At 36.5% G+C, this 23,299-nt stretch overlaps 4 protein-coding genes across 5 annotated transcripts; 3 read left to right on the top strand and 1 right to left on the bottom strand.

The window, feature by feature from the left end:
- The first annotated feature begins 147 nt into the window (after nucleotides 1–147).
- LOC128679682 (dual specificity protein phosphatase CDC14A-like) lies at nucleotides 148–10,543 on the top strand. 2 transcript variants are annotated; one of them, XM_053762073.2, is made up of 16 exons: nucleotides 148–1,472; nucleotides 1,912–2,087; nucleotides 2,241–2,379; nucleotides 2,576–2,705; nucleotides 2,843–2,968; nucleotides 3,431–3,483; nucleotides 3,864–4,057; nucleotides 4,850–4,931; nucleotides 5,230–5,305; nucleotides 5,462–5,557; nucleotides 5,667–5,823; nucleotides 6,162–6,335; nucleotides 8,718–8,857; nucleotides 9,397–9,458; nucleotides 9,796–9,876; nucleotides 10,269–10,543. In XM_053762073.2, the coding sequence occupies exons 1-16, from the start codon at nucleotides 1,096–1,098 to the stop codon at nucleotides 10,354–10,356; spliced, it is 2,151 nt and encodes a 716-aa protein (XP_053618048.1). In that variant the 5' UTR covers nucleotides 148–1,095; the 3' UTR covers nucleotides 10,357–10,543. The 2 variants fall into 2 exon arrangements, with proteins under 2 accessions (XP_053618048.1, XP_053618047.1); XM_053762072.2 differs by having other exon boundaries at nucleotides 150–1,472; nucleotides 5,230–5,344.
- Nucleotides 6,608–8,437, top strand: LOC128679684 (uncharacterized protein). Its single transcript, XM_053762075.2, has one exon. The coding sequence runs from the start codon at nucleotides 6,754–6,756 to the stop codon at nucleotides 7,408–7,410; it is 657 nt and encodes a 218-aa protein (XP_053618050.1). The 5' UTR covers nucleotides 6,608–6,753; the 3' UTR covers nucleotides 7,411–8,437.
- Nucleotides 10,544–10,545: 2 nt separating the features above from the next.
- Nucleotides 10,546–19,853, bottom strand: Mettl3 (Methyltransferase like 3). The gene is made up of 13 exons (XM_053762074.2): nucleotides 19,359–19,853; nucleotides 19,014–19,203; nucleotides 18,381–18,505; nucleotides 17,737–17,825; nucleotides 17,454–17,580; nucleotides 16,496–16,679; nucleotides 15,177–15,265; nucleotides 14,283–14,378; nucleotides 13,670–13,814; nucleotides 12,929–13,076; nucleotides 12,091–12,202; nucleotides 11,660–11,726; nucleotides 10,546–10,853 (listed from the first exon to the last, which is right to left on the bottom strand). Exons 1-13 carry the CDS (start codon nucleotides 19,543–19,545, stop codon nucleotides 10,727–10,729), a joined length of 1,686 nt encoding a protein of 561 aa, XP_053618049.1. The 5' UTR covers nucleotides 19,546–19,853; the 3' UTR covers nucleotides 10,546–10,726.
- A 2,270-nt stretch (nucleotides 19,854–22,123) lies between these two features.
- Nucleotides 22,124–23,221, top strand: LOC128679744 (NADH dehydrogenase [ubiquinone] 1 beta subcomplex subunit 9-like). The gene is made up of 3 exons (XM_053762162.1): nucleotides 22,124–22,283; nucleotides 22,649–22,794; nucleotides 22,994–23,221. The coding sequence occupies exons 1-3, from the start codon at nucleotides 22,189–22,191 to the stop codon at nucleotides 23,170–23,172; spliced, it is 420 nt and encodes a 139-aa protein (XP_053618137.1). The 5' UTR covers nucleotides 22,124–22,188; the 3' UTR covers nucleotides 23,173–23,221.
- The last annotated feature ends 78 nt before the right edge of the window (nucleotides 23,222–23,299 follow it).

Below are 23,299 nucleotides of genomic sequence, written 5' to 3'. Positions count from 1 at the left end.
AGATTAAATATAAATCGACAAGCTACAGTCTACTAGCATTTCGGAACGACCACTGTTGAAAAGAAACTCAATGCCACAACTTGATGCACGGATCTAATTTTGGTGTATTCTATGCTAATTTAGGGTATTTTGGTGTTTCGGGAGGCGCACTGTCTTTTCTACTTATAGGTACTAAACTGTTACTCATTAATTTATTATTTGCAGGATCAAACAATGACGCAGCGAGCAAAGGCAATTCTCCATATGGTACAGGATAAAAGAAACAATAATGTGCCGACCACAAATAGTAAAGAAATTTGACCTTCATAAACTATATTCACAACCTTATTCCATGATATCACCGGCGTTCCAAAATTTCTGTGAGACTCAAACGACTTTCAGTTCTTACCACTTAAACAACTTATCACATCATCAATAAATTGAATGAAATCTTTCCCGCGTGTATGAAAGAAAAAGCTACTGAGGGACCATTAGACTTAAATTGTCACGAAAAGATACCATTGGATTGTATATCTTGTACACCTGACACCACAAGAGCATGATAGGTAGATGTGAATCTAATAGTGAATTATATACCAACTACTGATAATAATTGCTAACCAAGTACATCAACAGTGAAATACAAAGACTAGGTACCTAATTACTTCTCCATCAAATTCAGGCAAAAGTTCCATATAGTTAATTTACTCTTTGCAAAAGTTCCTCCGATGATGACTGACAGTGACAGGATTGTATTTCAAACCAATGTTCAAACGGTCAAACCAAAAAGCTTTGGAGGTGCTACGTGCTACGGGTTTTCTTGTATCTGTGTATTTCCAGTCCGTACCTACATTCCATTTCAAGTAAAATCTTTATATAGAAAATAGCAAAACACTGGCTACCAACTAAAAGCGACTATACATACAAGTGTGTAATGTCTACAAAAAATAAAATTAACGACAGCGTCGATTTGACTTCGTACTTTCAAATACTTTTATTGGTTTTTTTAGTAGTCGTTTTTGTAATAAAATCGTAGTGTTTCGAAACTATTCTTTTTATAAATAGTTATTTTTATTATAGTATAATTATGTGCTATCCAATAAGTTCTTTACAATCATGACTCGAAGCCCAGACGTTCTGTTTATGGCAGAGTATATTAAAAATGTGCTGTATTTTGCAACAGTGAGACAAGGAAAATCCCTGAAGAGTACTGCGGATACACATTATTTTTCTATAGATAATGAATTATTGTACGAAAATTACTATTGCGATTTCGGGCCTTTGAATCTTGGTTGTGTATATAAATATTGCAAGTTATTAAGCGATAAACTAAAGCAATATCTCAATAAACAAACTATAGTTCACTATACATCAATAGATCCCAAGAAGAAAGCAAATGCTGCGTTTCTTTTAGGATGTTACGGTGTTTTATATTTGAGTTTAACTCCGAGAGACGCTCTCAAGCCCCTTACAGTTCATGGCCAAAGCTACAGGTGAATTACTATTCTATTTGACTTGTAGACAGAGAAAACTATAGACAGCTTGGTCATATCTTTCGTTTCTTTTATTCGTACATGAAATAACATTGAATAATAACGTCTATTTTGCTGTTTTGTATGAGATGGAGCATTAAGTTGTATGGAAATTTTTTAATGGTTCTTGTTATTAAATTTCAACAACATGCTCTTTAGTTTTCTTTGTCTTTGATTTGACTAACCAATACAAACAAACATATCGCCATCTTACTCGGCGTGGTGACGTAGCGCAAGATACCCGGGCACTGGGCCCAAGAAACAAAGGGGCCACAATACAATAAATAAAGCTGGTATGATTATTATTTCTTGTGATTATTTTTTCCCATTCCCAAGCTACGTACCTAATACGTAACCTATGTACAAGAAAAGGTTTTACCGTTTTCTTTTTTATTTTAAGGCCTTTTCAAGACGCGACACAGGGTGAATCAATATTTACTATTAGTATACTTGATTGTTTGTTAGCTATCAAAAAAGCTTCTGACTTGGGCTTTTTTAATTTCCAAGATTTTAATTATGAAGAATATGACAGATTGGATAAAATTCAAGGAGGTGACTTGAATTGGATTGTACCAGGTAATAATATTGGTTTTGCAATCGACATTTAACGTGACTATTTAACTTTTTTCTATTAATCATTGAGAAAAATAAAAATTGATTAAGTTTTAACTAACTGATCAAGTTTCGGACTAAAGCACGCAGTTTGTGTATTAAATTAAACAATTACAGGAAAATTTCTGGCCTTCATTGGTCCAGTAGACTACAGTGTATCATTGTACCATCCTCCAGAGATGTACTTAGATTATTTTATGGAAAACAACGTGAAAATTGTTGTCAGACTGAATAAGAGACTGTATGATGGAAACGTGTAAGTGTACCGTGTATGCATTTTTATATTTCGTTATACATACTTCAGTTATACTAAATACGTGCTAATGGATTGTTTAAACATAGATTAACATTATTTTCGAGTCACTCAATTTCCATTTTATCATCTTTCGATTATAGCTCTAAGAAGTTCCAGCTGTGTTTTTGTATTAAATAATCGTATGATTTTCACACAGATTTAGCAATGTGGGTATTACACACTACGACTTGTTCTTCCCGGATGGTTCCACTCCTCCGCGACATATTCTCTTCAAGTTTATGCAGATCAGTGAAGATTCTGATAGTGCTATTGCTGTCCATTGCAAGGTTACATGAAACATAAAATCATTTAAATCGAATATTTATAATACCTACCTATTAAATATTATTCTTTTTGGGTCGAAATGGCAGTCAGTTCGAATGGTTTCATTTTGATTTACTTCACTAACGAGGTACTTGTTCAGGCAGGTCTAGGGCGCACTGGTTCATTGATAGGGTGTTACCTCATAAAACACTACCGAATGACGTCACACGAAGCTATAGGATGGATGAGAATATGCCGACCAGGCTCTGTAATAGGGCATCAACAGGTATTTTTTTGTTTTTGTACCCATTTATAGATAAGGAACGATGACAAGGAATTCCCTAGGTATTCCATAGTAGGTCTACTAGTAATGCTAGTCTGTGCTACGAAAAGACGCCCTCAGATGAGGCGCAACAGTCGCTAAGAACAAGAAATTGCCAATCTATTTATTGATAGCTCCACATATTACTGCGACTTCTTTCGCAACTTTATATTCTAGCATATCCGACGGTTAGGTAGCTAGGCAGATTGCTCATTAGACTTTTCGCTTTGTTGGACGTTTTACTACTTAGACTTTTTGATAGGGAGGGGTGGATCGACTATAAAGATTTCCAACCTATTTATATCGCCATCGAAGACTTACCTATGCACAATATACTCGTAATATAATAATATGTAAAATAGAAATTTAACTGTTTTGAAGAACTGTTTCTGAATAACGATTATTAAATAGATACTTACTTTTCAGGAATGGCTAGAGAAACTGGAAACTTGGCTAATTAAACAAGGGAATATTTATAGGTAAATTAAATAGGTGAACTTTCAAACATTTTATAAAATATTTATCAGTAAAATATTTATTAAAAACCTAGTCACATATTATAAATAAATAAATATATTGGGACAAATCACACAGATTGAGCTAGTCCCAAAGTAAGTTCGAGACTTGTGTTATGGGATACTAACTCAACGATACTATATTTTATAATAAATACATATATAAATAAACATCCAAGACCCGGGCCAATCAGAAAAAGATCGTTTTCCATCATGACCCGACCGGGGATTGAACCCGGGACCTCTCGGTTCAGTGGCAAGAACCTTACCACTGCGCCACCGAGGTTGTCAATATTGTAACCACTCACCTAAGTACTCGCGATTAAAGTCAATAAAGTTTGTAGGAAACGGTTATACCAAGATTCTGATAAATTGCCGTATCACGAGTACGGACTTTATTCAATTGCTGAGAAAGCTATCAAACAAGGTCCAACGATGTTCCATAAATGTCCTTCGCCTGCTCCTCCGATACAAAGACAAACTCGACCTGACATCAGAATAGTTGAGAGACCACAAGCTTCAAGAGGCGCTTTAGATGGTAATTAAAGCTTCCATCATAAACTTATTTTTTTAATTCAAACAGTGTTATTTAATTTCGATTTTTACAGATTTTTAATTATGGGTTGTTAAAAATTTACATTTTACTATATACTAATACTAACCCTTTCGTTTGATTTAAAGTAACACTGTTTGTGTTACAATTTATTTAATCTTGCGCAATGTATCGCCAATGTAACTGTTACAATTCAAAGCAATGCAAACCAGTGTTATTTTAAATCGATGAAATTGTTACGGCTGAGAAATTTCTTTTGGCTATTTTATTTAATGATTTTTATATAAATTGTCCGTATAGTTAAACCGGAGGATGATGATGAAGTATTTATAACATCGTGCGATTTGACACAAACACCCAAAGCATCTTTGACGCAACTTGGCAAAGGGTGTATTATTAAAAGTAGACCGTTAGTTGAAGAATTACACGAAAATGAGAGATTTGGACCCCCAGAACCGAAGATATCTACATGGAAGAAATGTCTTTCTTGTGTGCCTTGCTTTGAATTTTACGACAACTTTGTATTTGCGTTGGCGGTGCCTTGTGCGAAACTTACTAAATCAAATCGACCTAGTACTATCTGCAATTTTTTGGACAGGGTACGTAAATATTAGACATATTTTTCTACAATAAATTGTTTTTTTTTTAGTATTATTAAAATGTTCTTAAATTGTTACTTTTTGAGAATAAAATACTAAAAATGGCGATAACTGCCTCATAAGTACTTGATATACAAGTTATGATATTTATCAACACATAAAGGAAATAAAATTGCAGGTTTTCGTAAGACGACCGAGAAGGAATCCAACGACTGGCGTATGAGAACATTAAAGTTGGCTTCAAAGCCAAGCAACAAAGGGTAACGTATTTTCATGCGGTTTAATAGGTACCTAACTCTTCACTATTAATGTAATTAGATAGTGTGATTCCTAAGGAAGGTCTAAATAAAATTTATTCTCTTTTTGGCCGGCGAAGCTGGGACAGGCCAATAGCCAATAGACTAGTATACCAATAAAACTAAAAATATAATGTTGATTTTGACCACATCATCACGTGAATATTTCAAAAACTCATGGTTAGAGTTACACAATAATAAATAGTAAAATTAGAACAATTAATAGAATAAACTTTATACCGAATTGTTTTCAAAATTACAGGGATCAGTTCGAAATGAACAATGACTCAAAACGGAGTGGTGCTGGAGAACCAAGAATGTTACGCGTCCACTCAAGAGTAATGACTGCTAAATCTCAAAGAAACAACAAACCAAACGTTAACAATAATTATTTATTATATACCTAAATAAATAAATATAAATTAAGTACCAAAATAATAATTTATCTCAAAACATTGCTGTGCATTAATGCTTGCTACTATTATATTTTTTAGGATTCCGGAGGCATGATGAGAAATCAAAGTCCTTGTCCTATATCTACCTTTTGCACAACTCAAGGGCCTGTTGTAAAGACTATAAATGATGCCAAGGTAATTATAAACTAAACAAAATATGCTGTAAAAAAGCCTATAAACTATGTAAAATTTTGTGAAATTTATTATATGCAGTTAGTTGTATCTGTTCCTTTTCTTTTGCCAGAATTTTTTGATGCGAAGTAATGCATATAATGAAGAACGATCTAAACACTTGAACTCATCAGTGACGATCACGCCGCATCGTCACCCAGCGTACAACGAGAATGAACTCGGACCTCCACCTAACTCTGCTCGTGTTACTCCCTCATCTTACAGCACTGGTTATTATATTATATATATTATTATATTTATATACTAAGATTAGTTTGTATATCCACGGTCTTTAAGGTTAAGGTTCTTGTGTAGACGTTATCATAATATAAGTTTTATAGACATACAAAACATCTCTGTTTTTGTATATTAGGTAATAATAATTAGAACTTAAAGATATAAGCAACTCGTATGTTCGAAGTCGATGAGGGCCCCGTCTTTGCATGGGGGCCCGAAGCATTTAACTAACTTACCACCTAATAGTTACGTCACTTATATTATAGGCGACATCATTTCAAACTGTAGCGAAATAATAGTATATAAAATAATATTTTTAGTTTAATTTCAGTACATAGAACTGCAACTCAACCACAATACCGACGTAGACTGGGCCGAAGCCCGAGTCCATCTCCAGTTCGCTTTGAACAAACACGCGCAACCAACACACCGGTATCAGCTGAAAGGATTGTCGTAAGAGAAGCTTCCAAATCTGCGCTGGAAGAAGCTCTCTCGAGACTAAAATGTAAGTTTTTGCGAATTTTTCGAAAATCCAAACCTGTTTTGTCCATGGCCAAAACTTGTCACGGCCAATGATTGCTATATCTTTTGCTTAGTATGAAAACGAAAGGGAATGCGATATGTTTATCGAGATTGGATTCGGGGCTCAGGCGTAGCATAATAAGTCTGTGTAATAAACTTTTTTTAATTTTAAGACCAGTGTGTGCCTCTAATATAATACCTATAATCTTTTATAAATAAAAAAGATTTAAAATTGGAAATCTCTTGTCAAAAAGTTTCTTCACTGACATTGACGTTTTGGTTTGTCATGTGAAAGATAACCTAACTTGTGCTATTTATTTTGAAATAAATATTCTTTTTTAATTATGACAACAGTGTAATTCTACTTTTAAAACCAGCGGCTTGTACTAACGCCACTCGAGATGGGTGCTTTAGTGACAAAAGCTTTGAGACCCATAAAATCGTTCAATATAGATAACCGCGCTGAGCGGGTTATATCCAAAGACAAACCTGTGCCGGCGCCGCTGTACCCTAAAAACCTCGAGGATTTAAAAAGAGCATTGGAGTCTGACCCTAATCTGGACGAAAAACTTGATAAGAAAGACCCAGATTTGGATGTACGACTACGCGATGTTTATGTAACCTCTCATGGGCGTCCTGAGGACGACATTACGCGGGAGAAACACGTTCAAAATCCTGACAGACCGCTGCCTCAAGATCGGGCGATGACTCCTCAATTCGAATATGGCTTTAAAGAGCCAGAACGGGCGAAGTATGGACGTGTTACGCTTAGGGATACTCTAAATTTTATATCTGCACACCAAACTAATCCGGAAGAAGTGACAGCAGCTAAAATAGCTCTAGAATACAAATTAAAACAAGATGATGTTGAAAGCATATTAAAATACTTCAAATCCTATGAGGTTTACATACCCGAGACAAAGAAGTCACCAGCCATTTTTGCCGGACCGTCTACCATGCGGAAGGAAATGGAGAATAGCATTGTCAAACAAATAGAAAGTAAAGACAGTAGTGTAAAGGAATTAGATACAGAGAAAGCTTCTAAAACGGCCACTTAAGTGCAATTTGTTGACTGCAAATTTAGTTAGAGATATAAATATAATCAATTTTAAATTGGTTTGCTGAACCAATATGTTACCATAGTGCTTTACTTTCACAGCTATTAGAACTTTTACGCCTTCAAAGTACAACCCCAGTGAACAAAAGTCACAAAAGAATTTATAATAAACTGGGCGGGCATATTAACACTTCATTGAAAACTTTGTTCTGTTTTGTTAATTTTACATGTTAAATACAAATTATGAACACTTTTTATTATATTGTGCATATCAAAATATCAAGTGATAAATAAACCATACAAAACTAAATTGTTTTATATTCTCTTAAATGTAGTTAAAATTGAGATTTGTAATCAAAATTTTCACAATTCCTCACAGTGACTTGAGGATATTTTACTTTGGAGTCTTATTAAGCTGGTAAATTTGTATCATACATTGCATGGTCTGTCAAGAAAGTGAATAAAATGAGGGTGCCAGTGGGTTTATCAACCAATCTTCATCATATTTGGTATTGCAATGATAAAAAGTAATTGTTTTCTTCTTTCTTGACATACAGACAGACTGTACACATGTGTAATTTATAATCGAGAAGCATTTGTGTTGATGATGATGTTCTATACAATTGTAGGTAGTTCCGTTTTAAAGGAACCTTGAAAGAAATTAATTGTTGATTATGGTGTAAATATTTTGTGTTGTGGAAATAAAAAGTTTATTTTTATTGAACATAGTACATAGTAGTAGTAGTAAAATGTTCAATTTAGTTGTAGAATAAATTATTATTTATTGATATTATATTATGTCTCCTTTATCACTTATCTATAAGAAGCCTCATTATCCGTCGTACAGACAACTGCATGTCGAGTTACCCTGTCTTTGCTGTGAGCTTGCAATGAATTTTGTCGGTTGATATGCTATTAACTGTACATAGATAGAAAGAAGAATATCAATTTTATAAATAATATGCGAAAATTCTTGTATTAATTTTATTTAATGTACTTATTTTCATGCAATAAAGTTATTACAAACATTTTTTTTTAAATTGCACACACAAGTCTGGCAGAAGCCCAAGTCTATCTCATGTTTACTTGATGTTATGTGGACATTTAGCTGATACTATCATGACATGACTGCTTGAGTGTCCCTACCTCTTGTATAAAAAGAGGCCCCTCTGACATATTTAAATGATACTGTTAATGAGTTTTTAACAGCGGTTGTACTAAACGCTACTGATTTTAGCTTTGAGAATTATATCTATTTACAAAGTATAGGTCTAATTACGATTTTTCCCAAATAACCGGTGTCCCTAGTGACGACGTGGAGAGACGGATCGGTGGGAGCTGCTTCACTCGGCGCCCGCCGCGACGCCCCGAACCCCAAGCGAGCGCCCAGCGTGCGCTCAGACGAACGCCCGCTCGCTACACAGGGAGACATGCTCAACAGTATTAAGGTATCCGTAAACTCCATGGCGATTGGTTTATTCTCCTCAACTGACGGTTATTCCGGTTGTTTGCGCCGCCATAGAGCGTCGGAGCCCAGGGTCCACTTTCCTATTTTTCTCTCTTCGCATATCGGTCTTTTACTAACCAGACTGAGCGACCCAAAACGAGTCTTTACTATCTTCGGTGCTGCGCCAACTAACGTTAGTGTCACCTTGCCGTTTGCGTTTGAACTTTATTTTAAAAAATGCTTTATTTTCAAGTTCATAGCATAATCAGTAATGATTATAACATGAATAAGATTAACAAACAAGAGGTGTAGATTCTGTTAACGTTGTAATATCGCGTCTCAATAGTATTTCCTATACGTAATAAGTACGTATAATGGATGTGCAAGGAGAATAAACTACGTAGCAACTGCGTTTAAAATTGGAACCTTGTGCAATGGTAACATATATATATATATAAATGGTAATTGATAAAAGTGACGAATTTGAAATAAAAAGTTGAGCTGTCAGATGTACAATAATAACAAAATTATGTTTTTCAGTTTCAGCGAAGACTGCGGGAGTCGTTGCATACGAATACTCCGCTTATACAGGATAAATCGAGGTAAATGACTCGCATTATGTAATTAAAAGCGACTCCTTCATCCAACACTGAGAAATATGCGCATACGCATATTAGAATTATGACTTGACACAATTGCGGCGTTTGGTTCCACTCTAGAATACGAAACGTACGAGGCGACTAAAGGACACAAGGCCTAAACAGCAGATTGGCAACGATATCATACCCAAAGAGGGTTGACGTCAGGCGGCCGGTAGTAAATGAGAGACGCATATTAGTATTTTGAGAGTAGTCTGCAGACAAAAGAACAGATTTTTTTTTCTTTTTTAACACAGTGTTAAATTTGGTTTATTAAAAGTAATGTTTTTATTTTCTACAGCTCTGCATCGAGGTACAAACCTATAATTAAAAAGGTCAACTCAAAATGTAACACAGCGTCGAGAACCTCGCAAGAGTTCAAGTAAATAATTAACTATTCTGCTTTGTTCAATAGAAAATATTTTGTTTACGTATTTCATGTAGAAGAAAATGTTTATATTACTTGTTAAACTGCACGCAAACGAAGTTGCGGGCACAGCTGGTATCCATATAAGGTGAAACGTAAAAAACTGTTTAAATAGTAGGGTAGTTGCTTGTGTGTAAGTGCATACCTACCCATAATGAAATACGGCAATCAAATGATAAAATTTAGTGCTTTTTTTGTTCTCATTATTATTAAACCGCTTTTTGACTCCCAACATTCGTGGTGTCACTTGTGCCCACTGTCATACAAAGTACAAATCCCATATAATATTTGTTTTTGACACATAATCTGATTACACTTTATGACAATTATATTCTATGCTTTTGCAGTCCAAAAGAAAAGACAAGCAGTACTTCGCGCCAACTCACTCGGCCGGTGTCTCCCAAGGGACGGCGGGGCATATCACCTTCCTTCTAAGAGACCGTACCACGAAAGGCCCGTGGCAATATTAGGAACTATCAATAACAGATAGCCACGTCGTTGTTTTCAGCGGCGCCACGACTGCGGAACTTTCGTGGTACGTACTCTTGTTTGTTTCCTATGGGAATTTGACAAATTGTAAAGTGTGCTAGTGTTGAAGAGAAATAAAAAATTTTATAGTATATACTTAGTTTATTTATTTACAATATTTACATTTTTACAAGTTGAAATAAACTTTGATTCAATGTCTTTTTTATATATATAATATTCATGCTAGCATCGATTTTTAATCATTTGTAAACAGTTTGATTATCTGTCTTCTTAGTTTTCTCCGTCTGTGCTATAATTCGTGTTCTAAACTCAAGATCTATGGTAGGCCGGCGTCAGCGGCGGGGGGCGCCATGCAGTCCCCGTCAGGGTACCGTTTCTGGAAGGCCGCTATGAGTTCCGGGTCCACAAGGCGTACGCCGTCCACTTGATTCCCCAGGGTTATCCTATAAAAAAAACATGCCAACTTTGGTCTTGAATCTATTAAATTTAACAAAAATTTGTAATTTTAGTTAAACAACATTTAAATTCGTAATTTTTTAACGTCAAATATATGGGTAACGACAAAATTAATGTTAATTTTGTCCGTCTTTGGGTACTAAATTTCAACTCAGTTTAGTAACGGAAAAAACTATCTGTGTGAACGTCGAACAAACGGACATGAAAAAAATCCTAATGTGACATAATCAAAATACGGAACCATCTCTACGCGAGTTCTACTCGCACTCGGTCAATTTGTATCTAATTCAAATATACAGATTACGTAAAAGCAGTATATTTGCCTTTCATGCTCTCACATGAGAAATCACCTCAATCCAAAGTTCCAGTTTGATGTGAGAGAAGGATAAACACTTTCACATTTATAATATTAAGCATTGTCTGTCTATAAAAAGTAGAAAATTTATTTTTGACGAACTACATTTTTTGCTATTGCAACATCAACCAGTAGTTTGTAGCTTGTGAGAAATAACTATAAATATAAAAATTGACGAGAATATAAAAATTGACGAGAAAAAGTGCCTGTGAAGGTCTAATTTCTGAATAAATGATTTGAATTTGAATTTCTAATTTATGGTCAAGCATTGGTTGATAAACACCCAGTGTTGCCAGCAATAGGACACAGCGCCCTAGCGCCCTCATTTATTTCTGCTACTACTCTTTATGTGAAGAATTGTATTTTAAAAGACAATCAACAAGATTTTTTACCCTTATTAAGAAACTAAACAAACGGGATAAAGTAAAAATCACTCACCAATTTGGCTGAACGTTGTGCGGTCGACCGAATAATTCAATTTTTCTTGTACCAGGGCTCAGTCTTTCTGTAAGCGAATAATATGCTAATTTTAGATACCATTAGGCGACTTGAATGGGATCGGGATCCAGAGTCCTTACTACAACCTTATTAAAAGTGGGAAATGTATATCCTTTGGGGAAAAGTATATGTAAATCTAAAGAAACATTTAATTGTATGCCTGATAGTACCGAAAAGTGCATCCACGAGGAAAAACAAGCAGGTAATAAAAGCGTAGTTGTTTCAAAAGTGTATCTGGGGAATAATTCGTTAAATCGTGAATCTCAATGATAAACATAACGTGCAATGAGAATCTCATTGCAATGTAATGTATATCATTGTATCATAATTATATCTCATAATGAGATATAAATGTAACACCTTAAACTTACCGATGATGCCATAAATCTCGTCGGGTTTGTGCGAGGTGGCGCGAACCTCGGCCACGATGACGTCACAATCCAGTCCCCGGTTCAGATTTTCCGGATTGCCTTTCATTCCCACCTGATTTTTTTTTAATTTCTTATAAAACGTATGAAATAAAATTTAAATGTATAAAATGTGTCGGGTGCGTTTGTTATACAAACTCCCAAGCCCCATTTCTGGTACAGTCAACAGCACATCAATCTGCCCAAATTCATTGCAAACTCGCCATTATTAGGGTAACTTGTAGGTAAGGGTAACTTGATGGGCTGTTGACTGTACAGAGAGAAAAAATTTGAAAAAAGGTAACTTATGACATTGAATTACGTCTTCGTGTATTTTTTTTCAAATTTGTAAATAGTCATGATAAATTGACCACCCTTTCATACAGGTCTGTGTCGCTATAGAAAAATTATCTTGTAATAATTATTTATGTAATATTTGTAAAACAATTTTACACAGATTAATATTGATTGCGCTTCGCTCGGCTCGTCTTGGCGGGGGCACTACCGCCAGATTTTTTTTTTGCATGATTATCATATATCAGAAGGCCTACCATAAAACATACAAACACGTAACACATTTATAATAACGTATGTGGACGGTTGACGCTGTCTCTTTTTTCCATATTAAAAAAAAGCGAGAGCGTGTGGACGCAACGACGTGCTATGTGTTTTATGTTTCATTGCTGTAATGCTTTCCAGAGCTTACGCAATGTAGTCACAATCATTAATCAGAATACATTTTGATTGATACATTTGATCACAGTCTCTATTTATACATTTTCAAGTAGTCGTAAAGGCTTACTAAGCAGTGTTCTTTGCCGTGGTTGAGCCAATGTCCAGTCCGACCAGTTCTGATGATCCTCTGCAACTGATTCGTCTTTACCCATATGAGTTCGTCCACTCGCTCGTACCCCCACAGTTTTAGACATTCACGGCCCAATTCCATCGCCCTGAAAAAAAATGTTATGTTTCGTCGAATTTGAATCTTGTGTCGTTCGTATTACGGTTCTATGCGATATAACTACATGCTATCATTTTAATAGTTTCAAATTTAGTTAAATCTATATACCGTAGTATATGAAGTGTGAAATATCCCCAGGATATTTCTTACGAGAACTTGATCATTAACAATGTTGTCAATGAAAAGTTTGCGCTTTGCTAAATTGACATTTAGAAAAGTCGGTACTGTCATTTATCTGTAAGTGGTGCCGGTCCTAGATGCTACATGTATCTTTCTTGTATTAATTTTTTGTATAAAATCTAGTATTGGTGCTTTGCAACTGTTATATATGATTTGTTACTGTCATGTAAAATTTGCAAAGAAACTTGTTATATTTTATTATGTATCTTTATTTTGTTCCATCATCAACTGCAATTAATTTTTATTTGTGCACTCATTTTTCATACAATAAAGTTGATTCAAACACACGAAAAAAAAATATAAAAATTGATACGTTGCGTTTTGCTACAGTAATTTAGAAGAAAATAGAAAAGTTACGTTTTGTTTGGGACAGTAATTTAGAATTTATCACGTGGACTATACCTGCCGGTGACCCACAGGAATATGAGCCCGCTGTCCTGCAGCTGCGGCACGCCCAGACACCGCATCTCGTCGTCCGACATCGTGCCGTACGGCAGCTCCATGTGGATGTCCCACGGCGGGTCCGCCATTATCACCGCGAACTTGCCTACGTCATTTATGGCGGAAATCAAAATTACGCATGTAGGTGAAAAACGTAAATTATTCATTCGTTTTCGCTTGACCAAACTGAATGAAATGCACACATTCATGTAGGTTTACACTGACGTTTAATAAATGACTTGACATCTCTGTCTTTTATGCACTTTGCGTAAATAAAGAGAAGACAGCAAATCAATTTAATTGAATTATTATTTAGTGGGCTTAAAGTTTAATAAAGTGTCTAATACTAAATGTCATCATTAAATAATATATTTTTTGCTGGAAAAATATAAAAAACTATCGTGTACCGTACATATAGATAAACATTCAAAACCGCGGTCAATCTGAAAAAGATCATTTTCCATGTTAACTTGAACATGGTTCGAACCCGGGACCTCCAGTGTAGCGGTCCGGGATGATGACTATGACCAATTTGACAAATGACAGTTACTACCGAATGACAAGTCGATCTCACCTAAGAACGTCATATCCAAATACCGCAGATCGCACTGTATCCACTGCGGGGGGGTCAGAGTCAGCACGCCGTCCGGTTTGGCCGCTAGAGGCGTACCTGAAATAGCAATACTAATATTATAATAGATAAACTTTGTCCGCCATTGAACCATTTGCATTGTATATAAAACAAGAATATTATAAAAAATACAACACTCAACGGTCCACATTAAGCTTGTTCCGCGGGTCCGATGGACATAAATGGGCACAACCCCGAACCAATAATTATCTGTGATCACAAGTACAAATATATGCCAGCACTGGGAATCGAAGCCAGGAACAGAATCACATCCGTTTTCCACAGGAAATGTACTTTTTCCTGGAATAAAAAGTAGGCTATATCCTTCTCCATACTCTTAACTATATGTATGGGAATTTGAAGAAGATGATAGAATAGTTAAAGCGTGAAGAGTTAACAAACTTATTAGGATATTTGCAATGAGTTAAATAATCCATACTGATACTATAAATGCGAAAGTAACTTTGTTTGTTATCTCTTCATGTTCTCGAATGGAGACCACGCCTGGGTAAGCGAAGTGTGGGCCATCCACTAGCTAGATGGCGTGATGACCTGCGAAAGGTTGCAGAGTACGACAGGATGCAAAAAGTCCAAAACCGACAGCAGTGGCGCAGTTTGGGAGAGGCCTATGTCCAGCTGTGCACTGCCACAGGCTGATGATGATGACATGATTTCTCTGCTCAATCAATCTTCTTGTAAAATTTGAAGTAAGTATGGAGAAGGATATAACCTTTCAACCCGGAAAAATAATTGTTCCCATGGGAAATTTACGCAGGCGAAGCCGCGGGCAAAGGCTAGTTAAAAAATTAAACGTAATTAAGTATGAAATATACAAACCATTGTGTGAGCCCTTGGGTGCAGTTTCTGTGACATTTTTGTTGACATTAGCGTTTGGATCAGTGTTGTCCACCTCGTAATGCACATATCTGTAACATAATACATTCATGTATTTTCCTTCCTCGTCTAGTGTGTTACTGGTAATACATCATATTTCACGCTTAAAGGCATCTGAATTGACTTTTACGATTACATATAATATATAGGGAGCAAATGTCTGGCTATGATGCTACCGCCTGACCTTGGCAGAAGAGGCAAACCCAAGAAATGCGGACTTGATGTTGTCAAGAATGATATGTGCGCCAATGGTCTGACAACTAGCGATGCCGACGACCGTGCGAAGTGGAGACGAAAAAGTAGGCAAGCGGACCCTGGGCTCCGACGCTCAACGGCTATGAAAAGAACCAGGAAAACACTCAAGTGAGAGAGAGAGAGAGAAGCTACACACTCGAGTGGGTCGGTGCAAAAATAGTATTTTCCGAGCGCCCAAGAGTGAATTTCACGACTGTTTGAACGCGGCGTGTAGCGTGTCATTAGTGTCACATTTTTTTATTAATAAAGAATATATTTTTTAAAATTAAACATTTATAAAATTAACATTATATGTACCAGTACTTTACTTATTTATAAAAACTGATAATTAAATTGATTATTGTGTATGGTAAAAATGAAACACTAATGATAGCCCATTGCGGCGTTCAAACGCTCGTGAAATTCACCCCCAAACACCTATACTCCGGCTGATTGGATGGCAGCTCTCCATGAAGCCATCGAAGTTGCTGGTTCTGGCAAGAACATATTGAGTAACCAATAGAGCATTTGTAGATTTACTGTCGACGCCCAAAGTTATATATTAGTACTAGTAATATAAGACTAGCTGCTAGCTGCGCCCCGGGGCTTCGCTCCCGTGGGAATTTCGAGATAAAAAGTAGCCTATGTGTTATTCCAAGTTATATTCCACCCGTGTATTAAATTTCATAACCATCGGTCTAGTAGATTTTGCGTGAATGAGTAACAAACATACACGTGAATGAGTAACAAACATACACATAAATAACTCACAAACTTTCGCATTTATAAACTAACTAGATGTTGCCCGGGGCTTCGCGCCCGTGGGAATTTTGAGATAAAATAGCCTATAGCAATCTTGGATGATGTAGCTTTCTAATTTTTGAAATCGATTCGGTAGTTTCGGAGATTACCCGCCTCAAGCATACAAACTCACAAAGTCCCAAACGCTTACATCTTTATAATAATAGTATAGATAAGATAGTACATAGACATGTTTATTTACAAGTGGACAATATGAACACACTGACTTGCAGCTGTCCATGTGGAAGCAGGTGTTGAGGAAGGAGCAGTCGCCGAGCGCCTCGTCCGTGTGAGACTGAATGATCTTCTTGAAGTGCAGCTTCTTGCACGGACACCTCGAGTCTTGTTTGGCGTCAGCGCGGGCGCATTCGGCTCGTGTGCCGTGCGGACAGAACTCCATTACCTGGGCGCCTGCATGGGGGGTTTGTTCATTCTAATTCAACATTTTTTTTAGGACGACGTTGGTACACTTGATACGACAGGACTACTTCTTTAAATATATTATAGAAGAAAATGTGGAAGGAAGAACAAGAGATAGTTACATTAGACAAAGAAAAATTAAGTGTCCTGTCGTATCAAGAAGTGATGAAGATGGCTTTGGAGTGAGAACAATGCAAGGAACTCCACCGATAAGAACCTCTCTCTTATAATTACACGATGACGAGGATATACATCGCTTATTGACGTCAACTACGTTTTACTTAAAACTATCTGTCGCCATCTTTTAAATAGCAGGTGAAGCAGCGCAACAAACTTAACCGCACCGCAGTAAAAATTACTCACTTCGCTCCCATGGGAATTACAAAATACGTGGTAAAATTACATCCCTAAAAGAGATTCCTACATGGGATAAGTCCGCCGTTGTCCTTGTTGTATTAATTCTTTTTATGCAATAAAGTTATTACAAACAATTATTATTATAGAGGTAGATGGAACATTTGTACATTCTGTCATTTAAGTAAACAAAATAATATAGGGCGCTTATTCTCTTGACTGGCAACACTGTGTGTCTGTGTTTATAAACCAATCATAACCATACTATTTGATATTGCAATGCCAAGAAAATGTACCTAGTTTGTTAAATATCAGTTTTCTTATTTTTGTAGACTGTTACATAAGTGTGATTTACTTCCAAACAAAATCTAATATAATCTTCAAATGTCTGCAAATATTAAAAACCCTTACCTCCTTGACTTTTGAACTTATCGGCCAGTGATTTCTCCTTGGCGGTCGGTTTGCTGAGCAGATCCATTATTTCTTCTCCCACTCTCTTCACTGCTTTCTCTCTACTTGAAGGCATTGCTAAGAGGGACTGTGAAAAAGCTGAGTATATATTACAGTCTGTCATTACATATATATTACAGTCTGTCAAGAAAGTGAAGAAAAAAAACTAAGGTGCATATTGATCGACTGAAAGGAATCCGGAAGCAATAAACTTTTATTTTATTGTATATATGTATATACGTACCATAATATCCGTGCCTTTTTGAGCTTTCTTTTCAACACTCGCTGTTTTGGTTACTTTGGCTTTTGGACTTTCTTCTGTAACAGCTTCACCTTAAACAAGTTGTTGACACAATAAAAAGGCTTCATTATTAGCTATTTATTATTATTATGTTTTCCTCATTCATTGAGCTCAGGCGAGGCCTGGTAGAATTATATGAGAGCTGGGTGTGGTTACCAAGTGCTAACATAATTATTATAGGGGACTATTTGTATTACTGGACTCGAGTTGAAGAAATTTGCAGACAATCCTACACGTGTTTAATATTGCCGCTTTTTGTAAAGTTAAGTACACATATATGTAAATCTAACTGAAGAAGGCGTCTAAATATATAACTAGGTATCACTCCAGTTGTGGAAATTTATTATTATTATTCTACAGAAGGCTAATTATTATTATTATTAGCTATTTGAATGTCCCCATTATACTAGCTATGCCCTGGGGCTTCATTCCCATGGGAATTTTGGGATAAAAAGTCCCTGTGTTATTCCAGGTTATATTCTACCTATGTACCAAATATCATAACAATCAGTCTATTAGATTTTACATGAAAGAGCACCACAACATACTTCTAAGATTGTGTAGTGATCCCGAAATTTTTATAATACCTTTCCTTTTGCTAGTAGCAGACTGCTCTTCCATGAGAGCTGCGAGCACAGCTGCTAACCGCACAGACTCAGCGCTCACCACCTCAATGTCACCATCTGTTGTGCTTTCTGACCGTTCAGTTATTCTGAAATTAAATTAACAAGCAATTCATTTTTCAACAAACTTTAATTTAGTTTTACGATGTGTCCTGATGTTTGTATGTAATCTAATATTGCAAGTTAAACTTCAACTACTTCCACTTGTCTTACAGAATTTTCCACAGTGTTTCAATGCTTTAACGCACACATGATTAATTTTTGTCACACATTAAAAATGCAACAAGAAGTTTCTAACCACAAAGCTTGTGGCGAAAATGGTATTTTATAAAGAATTAATTTTTTTGTGTCTTTGATCTCGGATCAGTCAGATATTGAAACTATTGTTAGGTTAGAATTTAATTAGTAGTATTAAGTGGTAGCAGCCTTTCTTAGAATATAGAGGAGAGTTCCTGGACATAGTATCGCTTCAGTGTTTTACATACTCTCTCTCATCTGAGTATTTTCCTGGTTTCTTTCTCAATCAATGAGTGTTAGAGCTCAAGGTCTGTTAAAAAGCTTGGAACCAGTCCATTGGGTGGTAAAGAATAAACTTACGTAATTAACTTTTGTGTGGCGAATTTCTCTAGTAAATTGGCAACGATTCCTGCGTCCACGTCACCCAGCCCCGGCAGCAGCGCCCGGGCCGTCGCGGGCAGCTGCAGCTGCATGTCTGATAGCACCTGCAGCAGGCGCACTTCGAGAGACGCTAGTGGCACTGCTTTCGGCTTTTCTGAAGATTGGGAGGCTACAAAAATATGAACAATATTATATACCTAACTTCATAAAGTGAATTAACTTGAACACTGCCTATATAGATGCATCAACTGCAAAACCAGGATTTGCTTTTGATTTCCCCAGGTTTTCTATTATTCGATAAATAAATAATATAATTTAACTCACCTTCATTTTTTTGTGAGCCTGGACTTAATACAGTCTTTTCTTTGGGTCCCGGCGAACCTTCTGCTCTCTCGGGCACTAAATTAGCGCCTAAAATATTCTGTCTCTCTTTTTTACGTTTCTCAAGTTTCTCTCGCAAACTGTTCCTCTTGCTTTTCACTGCTTGAATCTCTTCCCACGCGTCAGACATACTTTTAATGTTATAATTACAAAATAATACACACGGTCAACACCGGCGCAACGGTAGGTAATAGAAAAAGCTGATTTTATATTGCAATTTTCATTATAGTTTACAGTTATTGTAAAGTAATATATTTTTTATTAATATAAACAATAAACTAACGTCTTATATAATGTTTCGTAATCAAATCAACAAGTATAAATAATAAATGATACGCTACTGGTATTATTTCTATTCAGATTTTCCGAAGAAAACCAACCAACCAAAGCAAGCAAAGCAAGCGCAGCGCACCACAGAGTACATTTTTATTGCAGCGCACCTAGCCAGACTGGACTGATGACAGTGGCTTTGACAGATTCAGCGGTGGTAAGACCCATAAAGAATAATATACATAGTAAGGCCACACTTTAATAGGGTATATTACGCAAAGTTCAGCGCAGATGGTGCTACTAGTACAACTAAACAAACATTGCCAATGGAGGCAAAATGCGCTAATTTTCAATATTGTTGCAGATTTACGACCAAAAATACATTTGTAGCGGTGGTGTATGTATGTGTGTATGCTACAAAATAATAATACGCAATAAAATACCTTTGTAGCGGTGGTGTATGTACATACACCACCGCTACAAAGGTATTTTATGCCACTACAAAGAATTATGGATGGCGTGGTAGATGTCGCCACATCTTCTACGTAATCGTAGTGCGAGTTTAAAGGATTTAGTTGATTATCCTGAAAATAATAATACTATTTTAGGTTACGTTCTGCATTATTCTGTGGTCATAAACTGATATTAACTTGATTTTGACTGAAGATCTTAACTGTATAAAGTATGCGTATCCCATAGCTTTCGAAGTTCTTTTTTATCTTATGGAAAACTTCGAATTTTTCCAAATATATGGGCCCCCGAATATGCTACATTGTTGTATATTTTCACAAACGAATGCTTACATAATGAAAGGAATAATAAAGTACTCTAAAATAAACGTTTTAGTCGACATACCTGTACTGTTTTTGTACCTAACATACAGTTGTAGGGAACAGATATCAGCAGTCTTACACAGTGCTGTACTCTGGCGGGGTAAATGTGCAGTAATACTCCCTATTATTATTATTATGTTTCTCCTCTTTTGGAATTCACGGCACTAAGTCCGGTCCTTTGAGAGGCTTGCGTGGGGATATGGATCCAACACGTAGAGGCCCTTTGGAGAGTTTTGATGTTGTGTAGGTCTCCCGCCAAAGCCCGCTCGCGGATATATCAATAAAATGATATGCCCATGAGCAGGTCTCGGCGGGAGTGTGAACTATTGCAGAATAATGGATAGAAGTACTGGTCTATAGAATGAAATTTGGATGAACTGAGAATGGGCTATTGCAAAGAGTTCGGTCACCTGCCATAATCATGATAACTGACTATTCAGTGGCAGGTGGTGACTCGCCGCTCACTGGATGGGCCCCTCAAATCAGTCGCCGCGATTGGCGACAAAGGGGCAACATTGGCGTGGGCGGCTAAGGGTGTAGAGAGGTGAGTCTGCGGGGCGCGAAATCATGGTGATCCAGTCAGACGCCCCCGGCGTTATGACATTTTACACTTCCACCCTTCGAGCATATAGCTCTCGCGACTCCACTCTGGCCGGCCGGTGAAGGCAAGCCAGAGGTAGGGGTCCTGTTACCTCTCGGTTTCCACTCCGACCTTGGGGAAGGAAGGCGGAGGTGAGGAACAGGGGCCTCCCCTGGGAGCACTCAGGTCCGTGGGGTCGCTACTCCCCAACAGCTCGCCACAAGCTGCCCTGCGGGCTTATTATTATTATTTATATGTATATTTTTCTCCTCTTGAGAGAGGGTAATATAAGCAACTAACGCGGGCCTTAGCCAAGCGATAGGAGCAATAATCTAAATAGAAAACCCAGCAGAAACACTGGAAGAAGATAGAAATTTTCTGGTGATCCGGCAAGTATTAAGAATGGTGGCTTTCTGTAAAAGATAAACTATATATATCGGAATATTTAATGTTTTCAGGCTTTGTGAAAGTGATTTATTATTATTATTATTATTATTTAATTTCGTGGCTCCATCGTTCGCAAAAACGATGATTTTACCAACGTCAAGGTTGAAATTGACACGGAATATAATATGTTATAATGATATTATAAACACGGATCAGTGTGTAACCTAAAATATAAAAGTATATAAATGTATTATACATACATACGGATAAAGTAAATAAAAATTATTCAGCAGTCAGCCCCTGACAAAAGACTGATTAGGTTCTACGCATGGAATTAGTAGGTACTCCGACGAAGTACTTATTAAATCCATGGTTCCACGAATCTCGAAAGGAATATCGCTAATCCATCATCGCTGGGATTACCTACTTTTCGTTTAAGTAAGATGTCTCTCTAAGCTATTTTATTCATAACGACTATAGTAAAAATATACAGATATAGGTAAGAACATTTCAATGAAAATAAAAATGCAACTCATGGATGCATGGAATTAGTAGGTACTTACAAAATCCATGCATGGATGTTATACACTGGCCGACGTAATGTTCATGAGGGTTTAAACAAATTGACACATGCGCGATTCGTTGACGTGTTGTAAATATTTGAACATTCTATAAAAATACACAATTTGGTCTCACTATTATAATGGCTTTTGCACCAGAATTGAGAACTCATGCACAACAAGTTTGCACTCTTTACAAAATGGCTATGAGAAATCTAGAAGCCTATTACGTAGAAAGGTATTTATTACCTTAATAAATGAATGTGATAGCACCTCACTCAAGAGAAGTATATATACTTCTCTACGTGAGGTGCTATCACACGAGCGATTAATATTGCTCATGTTATAGCATCACCCTTAGATTGTTAAAGGCACTACCTCACTTCTCACGATTGTAAATGAGTAGGTAGCAGTCCGTAGCACAGTGTCTTCATTTATTTCGAACAGATGCTTGGCGGGCTTTTATCTGATCAGTCCTGCAGCCAAACACTCCATAGTCTTTTCGCTGCGTGTTATATTGTCACCAAAGCTATGTACTCATCAAAACCTAGCAATGGAAGTTCTCAGAAAATGGCTCCACATAATTTATGATATGTTTTGTAGACGTGTGGTTCGGTACCATCAAGTGATCCTTAGAAAACAATTCGACGATAACCGCTGCGTATGCGATCCAAAAGAGCAACGGCGACTACTGTGGATCGGGCAACACGAGCTGTTCTTGAAGAAACATCCCATACCATGTGCCAAGTGTATGTATTTTCATTAAAACTTCTGCCCTGTATCCACTTTCAGTGCAATAGGAAGAGTGATTATAATACTGTGTATTCTTCTTCTTCTACAGTGGATATATTTAGATTAGATACATATTTATACCTATTTAAGTACTTGGTGATTTGAAGTTTATGCACACAATAACCCATTTCATCTTTAAAAAATATTTACTTACAGTTCCTAAGTCTTTGGGGATAGCAGCAGGCGTAGCACATGGGCGCATATCGGAATCTCCAGATTGGGTTTTAGATTACTGGCACCCGCTAGAAAAAGCTCAATATCCTGAATACTTCAAGACTCGTGAGAAAAGGAAATGTGAATATATTGAAAAGTGGAAGTGTGGAATATTATATTAATTCTGATTATATATAATTAAAGATATTTATTGAAGACCTATTAAAGACAGACTTCTCTTGAATGTTTTTAGGGTTCTATATCTCAAAAGGTAAAACCCTTATAGGATCATTTTGTTGTTAGTCCAAT

Source organism: Plodia interpunctella, chromosome 22 (assembly GCF_027563975.2).
Source record: "Plodia interpunctella isolate USDA-ARS_2022_Savannah chromosome 22, ilPloInte3.2, whole genome shotgun sequence".
Taxonomy (NCBI): Eukaryota; Metazoa; Arthropoda; class Insecta; order Lepidoptera; family Pyralidae; genus Plodia; species Plodia interpunctella.
This window is presented reverse-complemented; position numbering and strand designations above follow the sequence as displayed.

Excerpts from the sequence above, each read along its gene's own strand:
- LOC128679684 (XM_053762075.2), top strand. The coding sequence starts at position 6,754 with ATGGGTGCTTTAGTGACAAAAGCTTTGAGACCCATAAAATCGTTCAAT.
- Mettl3 (XM_053762074.2), bottom strand. The coding sequence starts at position 19,545 with ATGTCTGACGCGTGGGAAGAGATTCAAGCAGTGAAAAGCAAGAGGAAC. Across the intron at positions 19,204-19,358 it reads AGGCTCACAAAAAAATGAAG|CCTCCCAATCTTCAGAAAAG; the intron begins GTGAGTTAAATT and ends ATATTTTTGTAG. Across the intron at positions 16,680-17,453 it reads TAAGTTCAAAAGTCAAGGAG|GCGCCCAGGTAATGGAGTTC; the intron begins GTAAGGGTTTTT and ends CCCCCCATGCAG.
- LOC128679744 (XM_053762162.1), top strand. The coding sequence starts at position 22,189 with ATGGCTTTTGCACCAGAATTGAGAACTCATGCACAACAAGTTTGCACT. Across the intron at positions 22,284-22,648 it reads GAAGCCTATTACGTAGAAAG|ACGTGTGGTTCGGTACCATC; the intron begins GTATTTATTACC and ends TATGTTTTGTAG. Across the intron at positions 22,795-22,993 it reads TCCCATACCATGTGCCAAGT|TTCCTAAGTCTTTGGGGATA; the intron begins GTATGTATTTTC and ends ATTTACTTACAG.
- LOC128679682 (XM_053762072.2), top strand. The coding sequence starts at position 1,096 with ATGACTCGAAGCCCAGACGTTCTGTTTATGGCAGAGTATATTAAAAAT. Across the intron at positions 2,380-2,575 it reads AGACTGTATGATGGAAACGT|ATTTAGCAATGTGGGTATTA; the intron begins GTAAGTGTACCG and ends ATTTTCACACAG. Across the intron at positions 4,058-4,849 it reads TTCAAGAGGCGCTTTAGATG|GTTTTCGTAAGACGACCGAG; the intron begins GTAATTAAAGCT and ends ATAAAATTGCAG.